Raw genomic sequence first — 20,391 nt, 5'->3', positions numbered from 1 at the left:
AGGATGATGTCTTTAAAATCAAAATGGAATTACTGGGGTGTGGAATTGGTATTATTATGACTGTGAAGTACTTGTCATACAACCATAAGGATTTGAATTCAAATCTTCAGCACCCACATGAGAACTGGATATGGCAGCTTTTTTTCAATTAACATCCAGCAGTGGGGAGACAGAGACCTTGGTCACTCAATCTAGTCAAGTAGGCTCAGTAAAGACCCGTCTCAATAAAATAAAAAAAAATAAGGACTACAGATGATATTGGCCTCTAACCTACAAATGCATCTGACCCAGTTCTCAAGTCATTTTAACACATGTTCCTTCAGCAGAAGCTATGCACTTCACTCAATAAATTAACCTAAAGGATACACAAATGCGGCTAAAACTCATAATATACAGATGGATGGAAAACTGTGTATTATGTAGTATATAAACAGACAGACACAGAGCAACACACACACACACACACACACACACACACACACACACACCATACATATACAAGCAATCTGCAGCAGCCAGAAATTCCCCCAAGATATTTCTGTCACCAGCCAATTGCACTGGTTTACAATCATGCCACCATGTTTGTATTTTTCATATGGGTTTTTGGGATTGAACTAGAGTCTTTGCACTTGAGTGGCAAGTGCTTTCTGTTTTAAAACAGAGACAATCCTTACAAGCTTGTCAGTTATAATGGTGGCAAAAAGACTTTGGTGTTACTAATGTTTGTGGGGAAAGTGGAAATTATGTCCAGAAGCACCATCTTGCTGTATGAAAAGGCACTATTTATTTATTTATTCATTTAATTTTGTAATTAGAGAACACACAGATGAAAGGAATGTGGTACGAACACATAAGCACTAAATCCAGAGGCCAACTTAACTCAAATAGATGTGTCAGTGTTTCGACCCTGGCTTACACTCATAGCTAACATTTGAGACAAAAGACTCAATTAAAGTCATTTAAGATTCATGATTGTGGATGGAGGAAAAATCTAACAGTTTTAAATAAATGCACAATAGATAACAAGAAATGATAAAGCCATTTTATTGGTTCATTTAACATGAAGAGAGCAGAAAGAGAACAAATCGCTTAGTTGTAATTATGAAACTTTCCACAAAAAGGTGGATTTAAGCACAAATGCATGTGTAAAGATTAAAGTAGGCAAGCGTATGGATTATTTGCATTAAGCATCAAGAATTAAAATGAATGCTTTTTAGTTCTATGGATTAAATTCTCAGGTATACTGTCTTAGCACTGAAATAACTCTAAAAGTGATTGCTTTACTTGGTGCTGCTGTAGAGGGGTAAGGTCCTAATTGAGGACTCCTTGCTGGGACTCAAAATGAGGCTCTGACTGTTCTGCCCTTCAGGGGCTGGGGTGGACGGTGGTTGCTCAGAATTGGAACTGCAGGCTCTCCCTCTGCACTTGACAGAAGACCACGAAGCTGGGCCAGCTGTGGGGGTGAGACATTAGAAAGATAAAAAGTTGTTAAAGTTCCAGGAAACACTTTGTTTCCACTGAAGTTAACTTACTGTTGCATAGAAAACCACGGAGGAAGGAGGTGGCTTTCTTAGTGGGAGGGTGGGAGGCTGTACTCATTTTCCTGTCTCTTCACCAGGTACTTTGTCTGAATGAGGGATACTTGGTTCTATCAGTACACTAGCTTTCTTGTGTCAGCTCAATTCCCTTATTTCAACATAACATCTCCTTCTTGGGATGGTTGTAAGATTCAATGTGTTAATCCATGCAAAGGGCCTATACTAGTGCTCCATGTTAAGTGGATCTGCTTAACACACGTCAGTTAACAACAGGTCATAATGTTGTGAGAAACAACAGGAAAGGAGCTGTTTCACCAACTAGCAGCAGTGTCTGCTAGGAACCATGAAGGTACTTTCTTAGATATTCAGAAGTCGTAGCTGAAAAAAACCAAAACTATTCTGTCACTGTGAAGTTAGGCCACCCAAGAGATATGGCGGGAGTTCCAAGGAGTGTTCACTGTTTCAGACATTCTCTGCTACCTAACAAGTTTTGGTTTTTCTTCATAAAGAACAGCAGGAACTCAGAATCTCATATGTTTGTTTCATGCATTCAGTAAAAGCAGTTATGGCATAGACATTATTATTATTATTATTATTATTATTATTATTATTATTATTATTATTTATTATTATTTTAAAGTCAGAGATCTTTCTCAAGAAACAAATCTGATTCTATTGATACCTGCTCTGGGCTTAGACTGATGCTATCCTTGAGGATGACCCAGGTCACACTTTCATGAAGAGGAGGGTGAGTCAGAGAGCCAAAGTAGGTCCAGTAATCCAGAGATGAAGGAAGGAGACAGGATGGGTCAAAATTTGCAAATGGGGCTCGTTTTCCCTGGAAACAAAAGCAGTAGATATCATGGTATAGAATTTATATGCCCTCGTACATGTTATCTAGACATTTTAGCTGCATTAAATTGATTTTTCTACTGTACTTGTTTCATGACTGAGATGATTGTAAAAATGAACAATACAAATGACAGAAAAATACTGTATAACTGTTTTAGACATTAATCTTCTCTTTGGTGGATAGAAAGTAAAAGCTAAAACTTTTCTGTAATTCATATTTATCAAAAGACACTCAATTTTCAATAGGAAACATTTTAATTTGTTTAGAAATGATGTTGTGTCTTGTTCTAGAGGCAAACACATTCACCAATCAGGCTATCAGTTATGTTTTACTCTTACTTATTCCCATGAATTTTCCTGATTGGTTTGTATTTACACACTGAAAATGAAGTTTTATTTGTATGTTATTTTTTATATGACCAGTTCTACCCAGCTTTTGTATTAATTTCATTTTTAGTCGACTCTTTCGAATTTTTCAGGTAAATGCATTTAACATATAATCTGCACATAGTGATTTTGTCTTTGTTTTCCCAGAACTTAGCTTACTATTTTGTTCTTGTTGAATGCTTAAAATTCTACGTATAATGTTAATTGTGCCTGTGGTATAAACTGCTCTGTTCTTCTTGATTGCCATAGAACAGCTTCAGTTGGAGAAGCTGATGACATGAATTTTTCTCTTTAATTGGCTAATATAACACATCTACTAAAAGATGTTCTAACACTACACCGTCTGCATGCTTCTAGAACTCAACTTTAAAAATATGAAAATTATCAATATACTGTTGCAAATGGTTTGCTATAATTAATTTTGAGTTATTTCAGCAATTTTACTAGAAAAGGCTATGTTGCAAATTTCCTCTGTCAATCTTCTTTACCCAGTTTGTGTACCAGGCTTCTGTCTGTCCCCTCACCTGGGCAAACGTTTAGTTGATACTACATGACTGCCCCTTTCCTTTTTTTTTTTTTTTTTTTTTTTGGTAATGTATTAGTTTTTGCATTTTTACCTGTGTGTGGTTTTGGTTGCATGTTTGTATATGTACTCACTCATATGTGCATGCAGGCATATGTGCAGGTGTGTGAGTATGCACGTAAAGACCTGAGGTTGGTGTGGCTACACTCTTTGATTGCTCTTTCTAGTATTTTATATGCTGTATCTTTCACTTGATTCCAGAGCTCTCAGCTAAGTTTCGTGTAGTTAGGCAGCTGGCTCAAGCAGTTCTCTCTCTTCCAAGCTGTGGCATTATGGGTGAGACACCATGATCACCTGGCACGTAAGTGGGCCCTCGTACTTGCATGAAAAATGCTTTATCTATGTCCCCAGCTCTACTTGATGGTTTCTCTAAGTTTGAATACTTTATTATAAATTGAACTGGGCATGGGGCTTTGATTAATACATTTTTACTGTCTTTTCAGTTTACTCTTAGAGTTTTGATTTATTTAGTTTCTCTTTTGGGTTATTTTATAATTTTATATTTTTTGTGATTTTGTCTAACCTTTTGAATTTACCATTGTACTATTATAAGTAATTTTCACTTCAAGAATTTTTTCCATATATATATATATATATATTTCTCCTTCTAATTAATTAATTAATTAATTAATTATACATCCATCTGGGCACATGTTTGTGCATGTATATGTAGAGGTCAGAGGACAATCTACAGGAGTTTTTTTGGTACCTTAAAGTAGAGTTTAAAAATATTCCATCTCTCACTTAATAGTATATATAAATATGTATAACCCAAAGTTTATTATTTTATGAACTCAGCACAAAACAAACTTATTTTACATATAGATAGAATAGCTTTCCACATTGTGAAAGAAAATGACAAAAAACCTTGACATTTGGTCTAGGATTCAGTGTTAAAACAGTGATGCTAAAGATGGTGATTTCAGAAAATTCTTTCAGTGTCTGAGTTTAGTTCAGAATCGTAGTTCTCCAATAGTTCTCTTCCTGCCCAAATTTTTGCATTACTAAAGAAATCAACATGTTTTTTTCCTAATGGAACAGAAAGCTTTTACTAAAGTGTGATCAGTCTTTTACAGATCTAAAAATGACTGAGTAATCTGCTTTGCTGAAAGGGACAAGCTTCATGTAAACAAGGCAAAGCCAACTCCTGCATCAGGTTCCTTGGTGCAAGCAACAGTTCCATGGTACCTTGTAGCTTCTACACCTGTCTTGATGCTTTCTGTTCCAAACAGGCAACTGAATGATTCTGTGTATTGTTCCTAGAATTAAATTAGCTTTCTTAGCTTATTTACCTTAGTTTTAATTGAGTTTAGGGCATCAAGTACTTTCTGCAGGTTTGGGTTGGCTGGACCAACCTGGAGAATTAAAGGAAAAAGAAAGAAAGTATGAGAACGAGATTGTGATTTAGAAAATACTCTTTAGTTAAAATTTAATTTTTCAGTTAACATCCATAACTGAAGAGAGGAAAATGAGATTTTGTTCTGCTCCAAAAGAGGATTTTTTTGAGGTATATACTTTTATGGGATCTTGTACTGTGTAAATTTCTCATCAGATATAAAAAATGAAGTAAACTGAAAATATGGTTAAATTTAATGGTGAATGAGATGATGAAAGCTACATAAGACAAACTCTATATGGTTATCAAAACTATGACACAAAACTACATCTTCACTTTGATCTGTTGTTAGTTATACATAACTCATTTTGTCATATTCTAAATAAATATTTGACAAAAGTCACCTCTAGATACAGTAATCCCAAAAGTCATGTAGTCACCCAGTCTTACACAGTTCAATGATGACTTTTATTAGAGCATCTCTTCAATTATAATATAAATTTTAATGATAAATTACAGGACATCTACCATGTTAAAAATCAAGAGACAGAGTTTTGTAAATACCCATAACTCACCTTCATCAAAACCCCCAGGATTGCCAGCCCATCAGCCTTTGAGATGGCTTCAGCAGCACTGGAGTACTTTGCAGAATTCCAGTGAACTAAGTGAAGCTAGAAGAGGTGACATGTAAATACTGATGCAAAGGAAAAGATGAACTATAAGTTACATGTAAATGTGTTATAATTGAAGATGTATCTTGGCACATGTAGATAAAATTCACACGACCCCTAATGTGGTGAGTAACTAACTTTAGGATAAAAGGTAAAATTATTTTTTCTCACATGAGATAACTTTGTAAGAAACTCTTTGTTTGGAAGCTTCGGCATATCAGTGTCCTTCCCAGGATCCTGTCAGTCAAATTCTGCAGCCAAAACTCTTGGTGAAATTTTAGGCTTGTACACCAGTGTGTACCTGAATGTATTCCCAATATTGTTTTGGTATCTCCATGTGAGTAACAGAAGTCTGAGGAGTCATACGGCCAAAGAAAGGCTCAGCTTCTCATGCTGCATCTTTCATTTTCTCTTCTTAGAAATGAACACTATACACCTAAGTGCTTAATCAAAAAGTGCCACAGCTATTATAAATCTCATAATTTACACATTTATCAGCCTCCATGCTTAGCAGAGTATACCTCCTAATTTGTTCATACCTTGATTTTTTTGTATTAGCTGTTGACTTCCTGGAATTTCCTTCCTTTTCCTCTACTGAACTCAAAGGCCATGCCTCAAATAAATTGATTAACCAATATAAAGTGGCCACATAATAATAATCTATTCTTTTCATGCTATTAATCTGATCCCTTCTTTCTCTCTAGACCTTGTCTTTTCTTCTTCTCTTCCCTCTCTTCTTTTAAAATCATTTCTTCTGTAAAATACAGATTCTGATTCAATTTCTCTAAAAATAAATATTTACTATATTATAAAGACTCAATAAATAGTTGATGAATAAAAAAGAGCAATTAGAACACTCCTTTTAACAGGGACCTCATTCCAGCCCTAACTAAAGTGTTTCATTGTCGAGTAATCTCACTCTGTGACAATTTTATGTGAGCACCCACACTGCCAGTTGGTACTAGTTACTTAATTCCCGGCATTGATGCACATGCTTTCCCTTCTGCAGAAGTGATGGTTTTGAGCACTTACGATATAAAAGCTGGCCTAAGTGCCTTGTGAGTATTCTTTCAGTAAGTGTACAAGGGAATTAATGCTATAGTACCCAATTCTATAAATTAGAATAGTTATACAGCCAATAAGTGGCTAAGATTTGACTCCATGAAGGTCAAGGGTGGAGCCTGTACCTGCCACTCATTACCTGCACTACCTCTTGAACCTTCTGTGTAGCTCACACTGGTTTTGGAGATGAACAGTAAATAACACATTGAACTTTGTGACTAAATATTTCTTGTCATTGATTTGGATTATTTTTTAATCCACTTAGTTGAGTAAATATAATCTCTGATTTCGATTCCATGAATACTCACAGGTATCCTTCCTAAAACATAATATTTAGGCTTCCATTCCACTTTAGTCCAACTTCAGTTTTGCAGAGGGGAAACTAGGAAAAAGTTTTAATAGACAACACTGCAACACTGGAAGGCATTATCTAACCTTAAAAAAATACAACAAAACGAGTTGTATCTGTATTTAATTCCCCATCATCTATCTAATTTTGTCACAATAAACTGCATATATTTTATAACCTGTTCTGTGAAAATCTCTCTTACATAGTTACTTCCACTGGCACTTCAGATACAACCATAATTTATTAATTGAAACATTTTTGATGAAAATAAAAACAACAAGATTTACAGCGAAATATAATAAGCAGATATTATAATTGTTCATCAAAAAGACTAGTTAAACAAATTCTGATATTCAAGTTTAAACAGATTGAAATACTAAGCAGTTATTGTTGAAAGAGATGGAATGAAATCTTCTGACTTGGAGAATAATAATATATTGGTAAGTGCAAAACACAAGCTTCAAAGTCATATATTCATTTTAATAAATTAAAACCAAAAAGCCATTGTATTTATATGTAATCCTAGTTATGCACACACATTATGCATTCATACAAATAAGTGAATATTTTATCATTTTTATCTCCACCGAAGGTGAAACTTTTTAGTTTGATGTACATGTGTTTAGTTTTTCAAAAGATATGTACATATACGTACACATATACACATACACATATATACATATATATCATATACATCATATACATATACATCATATAAACATACACATATACATATATACACACATATACATATACACATACACATATATACATATACACATACATATTCCTCCTTTGCAACTGTTGAAGCCCAGCTCTGTGAATAAAGTTCAGAACTTGCTACAATGTTAAGCCAGTGTTCTTGTCTGTACACATACATGCTACTGGTAAATTTGGGAAGTTAAGTGAACAGAGCTCAGTGGCATGTCCAATATTGTGTGCTGTGTTTGATTTAATGGATTTAGGCATACATATAAAGACCAGCATGGTCTTCCCTTTAAAGCATTCTGATAGTAGCTTTTGTAATACCAGAGATGTTTCTCGGGCACTTTCATAAACTATCTCTCATTATCATATCACACTACCTCTCCAGAATATTTGGTTCCATCCACGGTGTGCTCAGAGCCATGGTCGTTGGAGTTACCCCAGTGAAAATGGAACTGAGTGAGTCGATAGCTATCAGCAAGAGGGCCACCTTTCAGAACTGGAAAGAAAGAGAGTTACTGTTAGCCAGGTGACTTCTAGTTCATCTTTAATATAAACCAGTGCTACATTGTGTTGCATGAGATGGAAGCAGTGTGTGCCAATGTTATGTTTTCATTGAGTTTCCCCATTCCATGTCCCTGATGATGACACTCTTATATATAGTGCCTTCCTGATTATGGCATCAATAATACAGCTGATGATATATATATATATATATATATATATATATATATATATATATATATATATATATACAAATTCTAGAAAAGGATCCACAAAGTTACCTATTTATGTTACCAAAATGGCATATTTCAAAGGGAATAAGTTATATGATCACAGGGCTTTCCTTGGGTCTTCATTAATTTGTAAATTTATTCATTCATTAAACTGTGCTTCATGGATAGTATGTATCAGAGCTTATAGCAATTTCTACTTTAAAAATGTTCCATCACACTTTTTTTTAAATATAATTAGTAAAGATATAAGAATGTAGCTTGAAAATTTTGTTGAGAACCTCTTGGCCATGGATGAAGAGAGACTGCATATCAGGCAAGGCTGCTTTAAATTTTTTTGTCTGAATGACAGTCCAGCCTGGGGAGTCTGTGCAATATGATTACTTAAACAATCACAACACTAGACTTAACTTAGTGTTAACAATAGACAGACCCCTAAGGTACCTACCATTTAAAATTAGAAATTTGGAGGAAAATACAGCAAGCATTGCATTTTACATCACTGGAACTCTTAGAGAATAAACATTTAACAGCTTTTTCACTGATGACCATGTGGCCAGGAGCATGCCAGAGTCTAGAATATTAGGGGAATTTTGCATCACCTGTCTCATTAGTGCGCTCATCTACTTTCATTCTGTTTACACTATTTGCCCTTTTGGTTTCATGCCCATATTGTTTGCTCACTATACTCTTTTGAAGAAATGTTACTTATTCAGATAGAGCACAAAGATTCTAGAATGGCCAGAATAGGTCATTAATTAACCTATTATCATTAACAGCATATTAATAAGAACTGAGAAGAAAACAGAGCTGGGAGTTCTGCAAGCCATCTTCCAAGAGGCCACAATGCCTCCCAGATGTTACAATGTTGAGATACACAAATACATGTGCAAAATATGGGGTATGCTGCACTGTTTCTGAAGCCCTTCTGGCTCTTTTGCCTACGCTTGGAACTTTTTTCCTCCTATTTCCTTGCCTTGTTCAGCCTTGATATGAGGGCATTTGTCCTGTCCTATTGGATCCTCTTTCATTGTTTCTTAGACACCTGCTCTTTTCTGAAGGGAAATGGAGAGGGAGTGGATCTGGGGGAGAGAGGAAGGGGAGAGAAACTGGGAGAAATAGAGGGAGGGGAAACTATTCAGGATGTATTATATAAGAGCAAAATATATTTTCAATAAAAATAAAATCACTTAGTAGATTCCAAGGAACCAAGTGTCATAATTGTCTTTGGGCTCACCAGATTGGTTGCTACTGTCATCAAAAATTACATGGAAAGAATGTCCCACGTTAACAATTTCTTTGGCAGTTGCAGGATTATAGGAGATGCTGACTGGTTTCAGAGAGGAGTCATGTTTGGCTTCACTGGTTTTAATATCAATAGGAGACTGGTTGTTTCCATTGGCAATGGGATACAGCTTGTTCCATTGGTCAGGACCTACATGAACAAACACATCCATACAACCACAACTTTACAGCATGCTTCATGTCAAGTATCAGGACTTCAACAACTGTTCGCTAATTAGATTATGGTTTATTCGGGTCTTTTAAATGGCATTCAGTACTTCAAAATATATCTTTTGTTACTATGTTAATAGACAGTATATTTCACAATATCAACAATATAGGCCTAATCATGCTCTCTACATGATCATAGTTAGAAATACTATGTACATACCAAATACATTTCATGCCCGAAGATCAACTACTAAAAATACATACAAGAATATTATAATTATTCAAAAATGACTCTAACAGCCCGTGGCTGTACCATAATGTTAAATAAGTAATACATCCTCTATTAGAAAAGACAATAAACTACTATTTTGATGTACTCTTACCATTTTTGCTATCATATCCCCAGTCTGCACTTGCCATATTCTCCTATTTAGTTTTTGATTCCTGTAAAGAGAAATGGTATGTAGAATGAACAACTGCCTGCAGCAGAGATCTTAAGTCACACCATGGGTTTTTATAGGAACTTGTCTTCCTGTTTCATCAACTGTTCACTGTTCCATCAACTCTGCTTATCAGGCATCTATAAAATAAAATGGTATTGTAAAATGTCTATTGGGGTATGTCAGCTTGAATTGTTTTATGCTATTGTAATATAAAAATGAAATGTCACAATCATAGATATTATTAAACTAGCCTTGTTCTCTTATGTTTGTTGAAGACTTGGCTGAGGTTTATCAAATTGCCTAGAGTAAAGTACCAAGCGGTGTTAACAACAGTAATTTAATGATGAAATGAATTGGAATGGTTATGGCTGAACTACATGAAAATCATGATGATAATTTAGAATCAGGTAATAGAACCAGTAATTAATTATTTGTAAGATAATGTTATTCATAAAGATAAATTTTATAGATGACTTCTAAAGAACTTGCCAGTGTGATGTTTTCTTCCAATGTGACCTCTTAGGACAACAATACCCAACAATAGCCAACAATAGCCAGTCAGGTTAGAAAAGTTGCTTTATTCTGAGAAATAATGAAATTCATAAATGGAGATTATAATAAAATCAAATTTGAATATGGTGGAATATTTTTCACCTAGAATAAACAATGTCCTGTTTCTCATTGTCTACATTTATGTAGTACTTTCATATTATTTTATTTTACTGTCACACATAAAAGTCCTACAAAGTAAGAATTATCATTTCATAGCTGAGGCAAGTTGAAGGAATTCATCACAACTGGCAAGACATCAACAGATTGAAATCAAGAGTAAACAGTGCTCTCTTCCTCCATTGTCACATGAATATACTGAGAACAATTTATTAAGAGAAGTTTAGCATGCTTGAAAGTTCTTACTGTTATCAATTAGGTAATTCTCTAGGAAAAATTATAAAAATTCTGTGTTGCTTTTCTAAAGAGTGCAGAGTCAAGATCTCAGCCTCCCAGTTGCCTCCCTCACTACACTATCACACGTGTCACATGTCACTGTGGGTGACATATGGGCTCATGGGCACATATTCTCTAATTTTGCTTATGCATCCACAATGCTCATAAACTCTGTCTAGTGATCATTTGTGGTTTTGTTTGTTTGTTTGGTTGGTTGGTTTTTCGAGACAGGGTTTCTCTGTATAGCCCTGGCTGTCCTGGAACTCACTCTGTAGACCAGGCTGGCCTTGAACTCAGAAATCCACCTGCCTCTGCCTCCCAAGTGCTGGGATTAAAGGCGTGCACCTCCACCGCCCGGCTGTCCAGTGATCACTAAGGTGAAAACTCACCTTGCTCACTTATGTACCGTGGTGAGAAGTTGCACAATGGTGGTGAGAAGTTGCACAATGCTCTCCAGAGAGGCAAAGGAAGCTGACCAGGATGTGTCAGAATAGGGGCAAGCCTTTCTTTTCAAAAGTTTCCAAATAACATACTCTGGAAGTAACACCAGAACCATAAGCTTCCCAAATAACAAGTGCCTTTCTCCCCTCACTGCAGAGCTGATTCGCTACAACCCATGAAGAACTATCTCTATCCAGGCCTGCCAGTTATGCTGCTGTTCCTTAATGGTGATGCCTGTGTCCTGCTTCATGAGCAAAATGGCCAGCAACTCATGAATACTTAGAACGTGAGGAGGCCACAGTGGCCATCCTATAACACCAGGAGGCACAGCTTGCAAGGAAGCTTATTTTTCTTTAAATTTTATTATTTTTTTTTAATTTGATGGACACCAACATGTAGTTTCACATATGACATGATACTTTAGAGTATATGTGCTTTATAAAACATTTAAATCCAGCTAATGATCACATTACCTACAGTTGTTTGTGACTTAAATGTCCACTCTTCATTTTAAGAACACAATCTATCACCGTTAACCACATTTACCTTGCTCTATAATTCCTATGTATGTGCAGTGAACATCTTTTAGCCATCTCTTTAATCATTAAATTGAACTATACTAACCAGTGTATTTGTAAAAGAACAGCATTCTTGCATTATTGCATGATGATTCAGTGTAGGAATGACTTTTATATAGCATGGTAATTCATTTAAAGTTTTAGGGACAAAACTTCTGTGACTCCTACCTTTATTTTTTTATGTACTCATGGAATAGGAAAGAATCAAAGAAAGAGACAGAGAGCGAGTTATAAAATTTAACAAGGGTTCAACCCTAACACTACTTCCACTTAACCTTTATCATTATTTTCTTTTCATAAACTGACTCTCTCACTTTTATGTCTAAGCTAAAGGCAAGATGTTTAATTTTTCATCTATTGGACTTTGATCCATAGATCTCCTCCAGTGTCATCACCAAGGGTTACAACATTTGCATTGCTTTGCATTCTAAGATGTTCAAAGTACATAGCCTTTGCTCTTCTAGACAGTTCATTTCCTGAAACCATCAATGGACATATGGAAAAAAAGCTTTTTTTGCATTTCCTTTTAGACTGTTTTGATGGAAACCATATGCTCCTGAATCTTGATTATAAATCAACTGAGTTGATGGAACAAACCTTGAACTCTTCAGAAAAGCAAAGCAGAATTACAAGGATAATTTTCTTGAAGAATTGCCTAATTGATTAGTAAGAACTTTTGGGTTGGAGAGATGACTCAGTGGTTAGACTGCTATTCCAGAGGTCTCAAGTTCAATTCCCAGGAACCACATGGTGGCTTACAACCATTTTTATTGGGATCTGGTGCACTCTTCTGGTGTGTTTGAATACAGTGACAGTGTACCCACATATATAAAATAAATGAATTCTTTTAAAAAATAGTAAAAACTTGCAAGAGTGCAAAAATTTTCCCATTGATAAGAGATAATTCACTATATAGTCATGCTGCAGGGTATCAGTGCAGGCTAGAAAGGAATACTGTTTATTGAATGCTTTTGGTCTTTTAGGGCCTTTAAAATAATGATCTCATTTAATCTTTATAGATGAGAACCTAGGAGTTAGATGAGTATCAACTCTGGTTTTTATTTACTCTTTAGTGCTAAGGATTGAACTATGAACTCATTAGGTAAGCTCTTTTGCAAAATTGCAATCTTCTGCCTTCTTTTTCTTCTCTTGCTTTTAATTTTTGGATAAGGCTCAATAAGTTGCCCAGGATGTTTTGAAATCATCGTGTAACCCAGTCAGGCCTTGAACTTGTAGCTTTCTCCTTAGCTACCTGAGTAGCTGCAAGGACAGGCCTGTTCCATGAGGTCTAGATCATTCAAGAAGCAGGGCAAGCATTTTAATTAGTTTCTTTTTATGCCCACAGCCCAGGTCTGTTTTGTATTTTTCTTCCTTCTATACCAAGCAATATTTTTTAATTGCAAATTTAAGCTTAATTTTCATTACAGCTTATTTAGCTGTACAGTCTGTGGTTGGCTTTTAAAACAGAATTAAAAACTAGAGGTTTTTATTTTTTATTAACTAAGGAGATAAAAAATAGAATTAAAAAGTTTTAAAAAATCACTTTAATGTCATTTAAAAGTATGTAATATACAGTTCTAGAATCTCTTTAAACATTAAAAGATATTGATATTTTAAAAAATGTTTTCAGATATTAAAACATGTTTTTCTTAAGTTAACTAGTGTAAACTAACTCAGGTTAATTCTGCTGTGAAAGTTGAATTCAATTGTTATTTTAAAAGACCTAACAGGGTGAAATAATTCAACAAATAATGTTATGACCTATGAATTTAAAGCAAATGTCATATGCCTGGCTATGGCAGTGATCTGTCAAATGCCATTGGAAAGAAAACTGTACATCTCAATAGACCCTAAGTCCAGAAGACAATTGCTTTTCTAAAGAGTATAGAATTCTATAAGGTTGCATGGATTTCTTGGGATTCAAATTATACTCTATCATTATATGCTACTATAACAAAATAATTTTTAAAAATTAAGTTTCAAAATCAACAAAGTTTACTCAGACTCACAGTTCTGGAGGTTTCAGGCTAAGACAGACTATTGCATTTGATCTGATGAGGCATGTTATGATTATAGTGTAAGGTAAGCAAATATCTCACTTAAGAGCCAGGAAGCAAAGGAACAGAGCTCCAGTGTTTTCCCCCTATCCTCTTCATGTTGTGCCTCCAGTAGTGAACAGTGCATTCTTAGGTCAAACTATAAGGATTTACCCTGCCTCTCAATAAGTGCCATACTGAGTATCAAACTTGATACATGACTTTTGGGATGTTCAATATCTTAGAGCATATTACTTTTGGGGGTAACTTTTAAATCTTGGAGTGGACATTTAAAAATTAGTAGCCAGCTCAGCTCTATACAAATAACTACTTTAATCCACACCTTTTAATTACAGGAATTCATAGTATCTTGTAATTTAGTATTATGAGAAACTTTAAAGTTTGAATATATTTAGTTATTGTCATGTTTGCTAAAATAACCAGCTGGGAAACCCTTCTGAGAATATGGATTTTTAAACATTTAAAGTAATAACCAGCAATTTCTTCATTGTTGACTGGATCACCCTCATATTTATCTTTAAAGCTATGAAATAACATTTGTATCTTAGCTTCTAAAACTCATTAAGGAAATAATATGCCCTCTAACAAAATGATATAATTAAGCAATATTTTTCATAGCAAAATAAAGTATAAGAAATGTTTGATAAGACATAAAATATATGTAAGCCATTGAGTAAAACCTTGAAGAGAGTTTGATTTTAACTCTCAGTCAAATAGACAATTATATAAAGCAAGAGAGTCGTAGTGATTACATGTGGCCTCAAATCCAAACAATTGCACAACAGATCTGCTTACCACAGCTTAAACTAAATACCACAAGCTAATCTAAAATGAGATAAGTTTTCAAGTGTAAATATCGAAGATGATGAAGGTCATTTTTATCAGTGATTTTGCCATAATATCTTTCATGTACCTCTTTGGGTTTTCTGTCTAAAATTATTGTGAGAGCAAAAGAAAAAGTTTTCCTGCCCTCCAATACCACTATTAGCTCCTAAACTCTTTTATCCAATCATAGACTAATTCCTAAAATACATTTGCAATTAAATATGTGCTTTCTTAAATTCCATGTTTTTTTAAATTGGATATTTTATTTATTTACAATACAGAGGTCATCCTCTTTCTCCATTTTTCCTCCCTAGAACCCCCTATCCTATACACTCTCTTCCTTTATGCTTTTATACCATTTTGATTACATGCAAGTATTAAGGTCAGTTCTAGGTTGAGGGTCTAGCAATACAGTAGATGTAAATAGCTGAGGAACAAGCAATACAATAAACGCAAATAGTCAAAGGAAAAGCAAGGCATTAAACTCAGTTACGTGAACACTCCCTTGATCACTATTTCTAAGGGCTTATCAGGATGACCACAGTATCTGAGCCTACTTCCCTATCCTAGTCCAAGGTCATTTTTATGTCTGAAGCATACTTCCTTGTTTTAACCTAAGATAGATTCCTGTCTGAAATTACTTCTTTGTTCTGGCCTAATATTTAGATTCCTGTCTGAGATTACTTCTTTGTTGTAGCCTATGATTTAGACTCCCACCTGAAATTACTTCTATGTTCTAGTCTAATGTCAGATTCCTGCTTGAAACCTACTTCCTTGTCTTGGCCAATGTCATATTCCTGTCAAGCAGCCCCTTTCCTTGTCCTTGGCTCATGTCAGCTTCTTGCCAAGCAGCCCCATAGGCTCCACCTCTCCCCCTTTTTTATTTTCTTGACAAGACTGAGCCTGTCTTAGGTCATTCTGACAAGAATACCTTCCTTACCCATCACAGAATATGCATTATCAAAGGCAATGCACTTATGTCTTAGGTTAGTAAGGCTCTGTGCAGAATCTTACCCATCCTTGGCCTGCCAGCCAGTTAATTCAATAACTCTGTCTGGGGGTCCATTTTCAGGTGTAAACCATGTACTTTGGCTGCCAACATGTTCATGTTGTTAAAGATAATCTTTAACACAATGGGCAGGAATAAAAGTATTCCCAGAACAAGAACGGCTAGCCTGATCAAGCTACATATGCCATTCCTGAGGTTTGTTCAGAATGGAAATACTGAGCTGAGGCTATGAATAATTTTATCGGCATTATCTGCAGCATCAAAGGTCAACAGAGCAGCATTCTTTAAACTCATAATCTCACTATGCAAAGTTAACACACCCAGAGAGGTGTTAGGATTATGCCAAATATCCTACAGGTGTCTTTAAACTTTTTTCTAATTATAATGACAAACATTGTGAATTTCAAAAGTAACACTACTTCAATGATATTTGTCATGACACTTGGGATGGCTTCTAACTGTTGAACCCTGAACCTCCTTCAGATAATTTGAATGGGTTATAGAGCATCATTCATTGTTACAGATACCTATATAAACCCTTTGTATACTCAATACACTAGTAACATTTTTTTGCTAGATGGCTAACAAAAATAGTTGTCTTAATTCCTTGTATCAATGCTATTGCAGAAGCAGTGGTGCTAGCAATTAATGGAATGAAAGCTGTTATACCAGCAATAATCAAGCCTGCTACAATCTTGCTTCTGCTTAAAGCCTAACTCACTTCTTCCAGCACTTTCAAGCTTTTTTCCAGAGAATCAAGGTTTTCTAATACTCAGGGCAGTGAGATGAAAGCTGGTTGATAGACCCCCATCACAGACATGCCAGGTTTTAACACACTAACATAATTGGAAATTATATAGTCAATTTAACTTACAATAAATGCTGTAGAAGAGACTAAACCAATTTTAGCTTGACAATTAAAAGAGCCTTAAAACATGCACTAACCCTTGTTTGAAATACAGATCCTGTCCCAACTTTATCTCTTGCTATCATCATAGTGTTCTACAGCTAGCTTTCAAATATGTCTCTTACAAAGTCCAGATCCAGTCTTCCATAAGTAGACTGTTGTTTCCCATATTGGATTGACTTCTAGACCAGTAAATGATTCAGTTCTAACAGCTGGGTGTTGCAGCCCGAGCTGCCCCACGTTTGAGGGCCAAAATGTCACGGGATGCTCTGTCAATGTTGGGACCCACTCTGCCAAAAGCCTTGGGGGCTAAATTGTTAGAGCCTGCATGGCCCCAAGCTCCTCAGGTCTGCGTGTCAGGGTTCAGCAAGAGAGAGAGTGAGGACGAACTCAAGGAATGGAGACCAGACAGATTGTAATTCAATCCCGTTTATTCTTCAGTCTCTCTTCTTCTCTCCAAGTCCCAAGTCTTGAGTTCCTAGTCCCTAGTTCCTTGTTCCTAGTGCCTCCAAGTTCCAAGTTCTTTTTCCAAGTGCCCAGTGCCCAATTCTCTGTTGCAAGTGTCTAACCTAATTCTCAGTTTCAAGTTGTACTCTAAGTTGTTCTCTTCTGAGTGTCTAATGTCTACTTCTACTCCTAGTGTCTGAATCTCTGTTACTCCAAATTGTTCGGAACTAGTTTTTTATATGTCTCACTTCTGGTTTTTTTGTTTGTTTGTTTGTTTGTTTGTTTGTTTTTTTTTTTTTTTTTTTTTTTTTTTTTTTTTTTTTTTTTTTTTTTTTTTTTTTTTGACAGGGTTTCTCTGTGTAGCCCTGTCCTGTCCTGGAACTCACTCTGTAGACCAGGCTGGCCTCGAACTATGTCTCACTTCTAAGCCATGCCTCTAAGTCATGCCTTTAATCATGCCCTTAGGTCTTGTCTCTAAATCTGATCTCTAAGTCACACCCTTAAGTCACACACCTTTAAGTCTCACACACCCAAGGGAAAATCCTGGGTATCTAAAGCAAGATGTTATCAGAGTATGCTCAGCTGTTATAGGCTATTGTAATCACATCTTTTATCAGGGTATAGGGCTCGAGATGGCTGAAAGGATGATAGCTGCCTTCTGTCGGCTCCCTACAGCTGGGCACCTTTAGGAAGAATACAAGACACATAACTTGTCTTTTCTATTCTCTATTTCACAAAGTCTAAAAACTTGAGGCAAGGCAGCTTGTCCCATCTGGGATATAGTCAAGCAAATGTGGGTCAGGAACATATGTCAGTAACTTTTGTGAGGGCACTGAGCAAGCTCACAGGTTGGCATCATTCTTTGTCTCAGCAACAGTATGTCTCACCAATCCTTTGAAAGTTCCATGGGCCTCTTCCACAATAACTTGTCCTTGAGGATTATACAAAATCCCCGAAATAAATTGGTGACAGAAAGTCTTGAATGCTCAACTACAGTTGCCAGACTCATTATCTTTTTTTTTTTAAATTGGATATTTTTATTTATTTACCTTTCAATGTTATCTTTTCTCCCATTCCCTCACCCCCCAAACCCCTTACCCCATCTCCTCTCCTCCGATTTCTATGAGGGTGTGCTCCCACCATCCTCCCACTCCCACCTCCCTGCTCTCGAATTCCCCAACACTAGGGAATCCAAACTTTCAGGCACCAAGGCTGTCCACTGATGCCAGGCAAGGCCATCCTCAACTACCTATATAGGTGGAGCCATGAGTCCCTCCCTTTGTGTTCTCAGCCTGGAGGTTTTAGAATGGCTAATCCAGCATGTTTCTTAGGACCATTTGCTTGAACAATTGTTTTCCAGCCTTTTACTCTAAGGTAGAGTTTGTCTTTGTTACTAAGTTGGGTTTCCTGTATACAGCAAAATCCTGGGTCCTGTTTATGTATCCAGTCCATTAGCCTATGTCTTTTTATTGGAGAATTGATTTCATTGATGTTAAGAGATAATAAGGAGAGGAGATTGTTGCTTCCTGTTATTTTTGTTATTAGCGGTGGCATTGTTTGTGTGGCTATCTTCTTTTGGATTTATTGGAAGAGGATTACTTTCTTGTTCTTTCTAGGGTATAATATTCCTCCTTACATTAGAGCTTTCTTTCTATTATACTTCCTAGTGCTGGCTTTGTAGAAAGATATTGTGTAAATTTGGTTTTGTCCTGGAAGATCTTGTTTTTTCACCTATGGTAATTGAGAGTTTTTCTGGGTATAGTAGCCTGGGCTGGCATTTGTGTTCTCTTAGTGTCTATATGACATATGTCCAGAATCTTCTGGCTTTTATAGTATCTGGTGAGAAGTCTGTTGTAATTCTGATAGGTCTGCCTTTATATGTTACTTGGCCTTTTTTCCTTACTGCATTTAATATTCTTTCTTTGTTTTGTGCATTTGGTGCTTTGATTATTATGTGACAGGAGGTATTTCTTTTCTGGTCTAGTCTATTTGGAGTTCTGTAGGCTTCTTGTATGTTTATGGGCATCTTGTTCTTTAGGTTAAGGAAGTTTTCTTCTATAATTTTGTTGAAGATATTTATTGGCCCTTTAAGTTGGGAATCTTCACTCTCTTCTATACTTATTATTTTTAGATTTGGTCTTCTCATTGTGTCCTGGATTTCCTGGATGTTTTGTGTTAAGAACATTTTGCATTTTTCATTTTCTTTGACAGTTGTGTCAATATTTTCTATGGTATCCTCTGTACCTGAGATTCTCTCTACTATCTCTCATATTCTGTTGGTGATGCTTGCATTTATGACTCCTGATTTCTTTCCTAGGTTTTCTATCTCCAGGGTAGTCTCCCTTTGTAATTTTTTTTATTGTTTCTACTTCCATTTTTATGTCTTGGATGGTTTTGTTAAATTCCTTCACCTGTTTGGTTGTGTTCTCTTGTAATTCTTTAAGGGATTTTTGTGTTTAAGGGCTTCTACCTGTTTACCTGTGTTCTCAATTTCTTTGAAAATGTTATTTATGTCCTTCTTAAAGTCCTCTATCATCATAATTAGAAGTGATTTTAAATCTGAATCTTGCTTTCCTGGTGATATGAGGAATTCAGGGCTTTTTAGTGTGGAAGAACTAGGTTCTAGTTATGCCAAGTACCCTGGGTTGCTGATGTTTATGTTCTTGCACTTGCCTTTCACCATCTGGATCTACTTAGTGCTACTTGCCCTGTCTCTGACTGGAGCCTGTCTTTCCTATAATCTTGGTTGTATCAGAACTGTATGGGATGGTTGTTACTACTGGGGTTAGAGCTGAGGCCCAAGATCTGCTCATTGCTCAGGCTCAGACATGAAGGAACCAGTGTTCTGGGCCAGGAGTGAAGTCCTGGGTCCTAGTGGGTCCCAGTTACTCCTTGTTTGGGGTGGGTGTTGCTATCTCCTTACCTAAGATACTGCCTGGGTTAGAGCTCCTGGGAGCCCATTTCCTCTGGGTTCTCTGAGATTGGGGGCAGAGATGCCCCCGGGGTCTGCTCAGTGCTCGGGCCCAGACCGGAAGGAAATCCCATATTTCCTAATGTATAATTTACA

General features: G+C 36.0%; 1 protein-coding gene across 2 annotated transcripts in view; it reads right to left on the bottom strand.

Annotated features, from left to right (window-relative positions):
- Window positions 1-1,020: 1,020 nt before the first annotated feature.
- Ca1 (carbonic anhydrase 1) overlaps window positions 1,021-20,391 on the bottom strand; it is a 41,742-nt gene continuing 22,371 nt past the window's right edge. Inside the window, exons 2-8 of one of the 2 annotated variants that reach the window (XM_034516993.2) lie at window positions 10,056-10,116; window positions 9,455-9,652; window positions 7,864-7,982; window positions 5,272-5,367; window positions 4,653-4,715; window positions 2,221-2,376; window positions 1,021-1,453 (exon numbers count right to left, since the gene is read on the bottom strand). In XM_034516993.2, the coding sequence (XP_034372884.1) occupies window positions 1,337-1,453; window positions 2,221-2,376; window positions 4,653-4,715; window positions 5,272-5,367; window positions 7,864-7,982; window positions 9,455-9,652; window positions 10,056-10,092 (786 nt within the window). In that variant the 5' untranslated portion in view covers window positions 10,093-10,116 and the 3' untranslated portion in view covers window positions 1,021-1,336. Of the gene's footprint in view, window positions 1,454-2,220; window positions 2,377-4,652; window positions 4,716-5,271; window positions 5,368-7,863; window positions 7,983-9,454; window positions 9,653-10,055; window positions 10,205-20,391 lie in introns of those variants that run through there. The other variant, XM_034516994.2, reaches the window with a different exon arrangement.

Source organism: Arvicanthis niloticus, chromosome 13, assembly GCF_011762505.2.
Source record: "Arvicanthis niloticus isolate mArvNil1 chromosome 13, mArvNil1.pat.X, whole genome shotgun sequence".
NCBI classification, from domain to species: domain Eukaryota; kingdom Metazoa; phylum Chordata; class Mammalia; order Rodentia; family Muridae; genus Arvicanthis; species Arvicanthis niloticus.
Note: the sequence above shows the minus strand (reverse complement) of the source record. Positions and strands in the feature narration are given on the sequence as shown.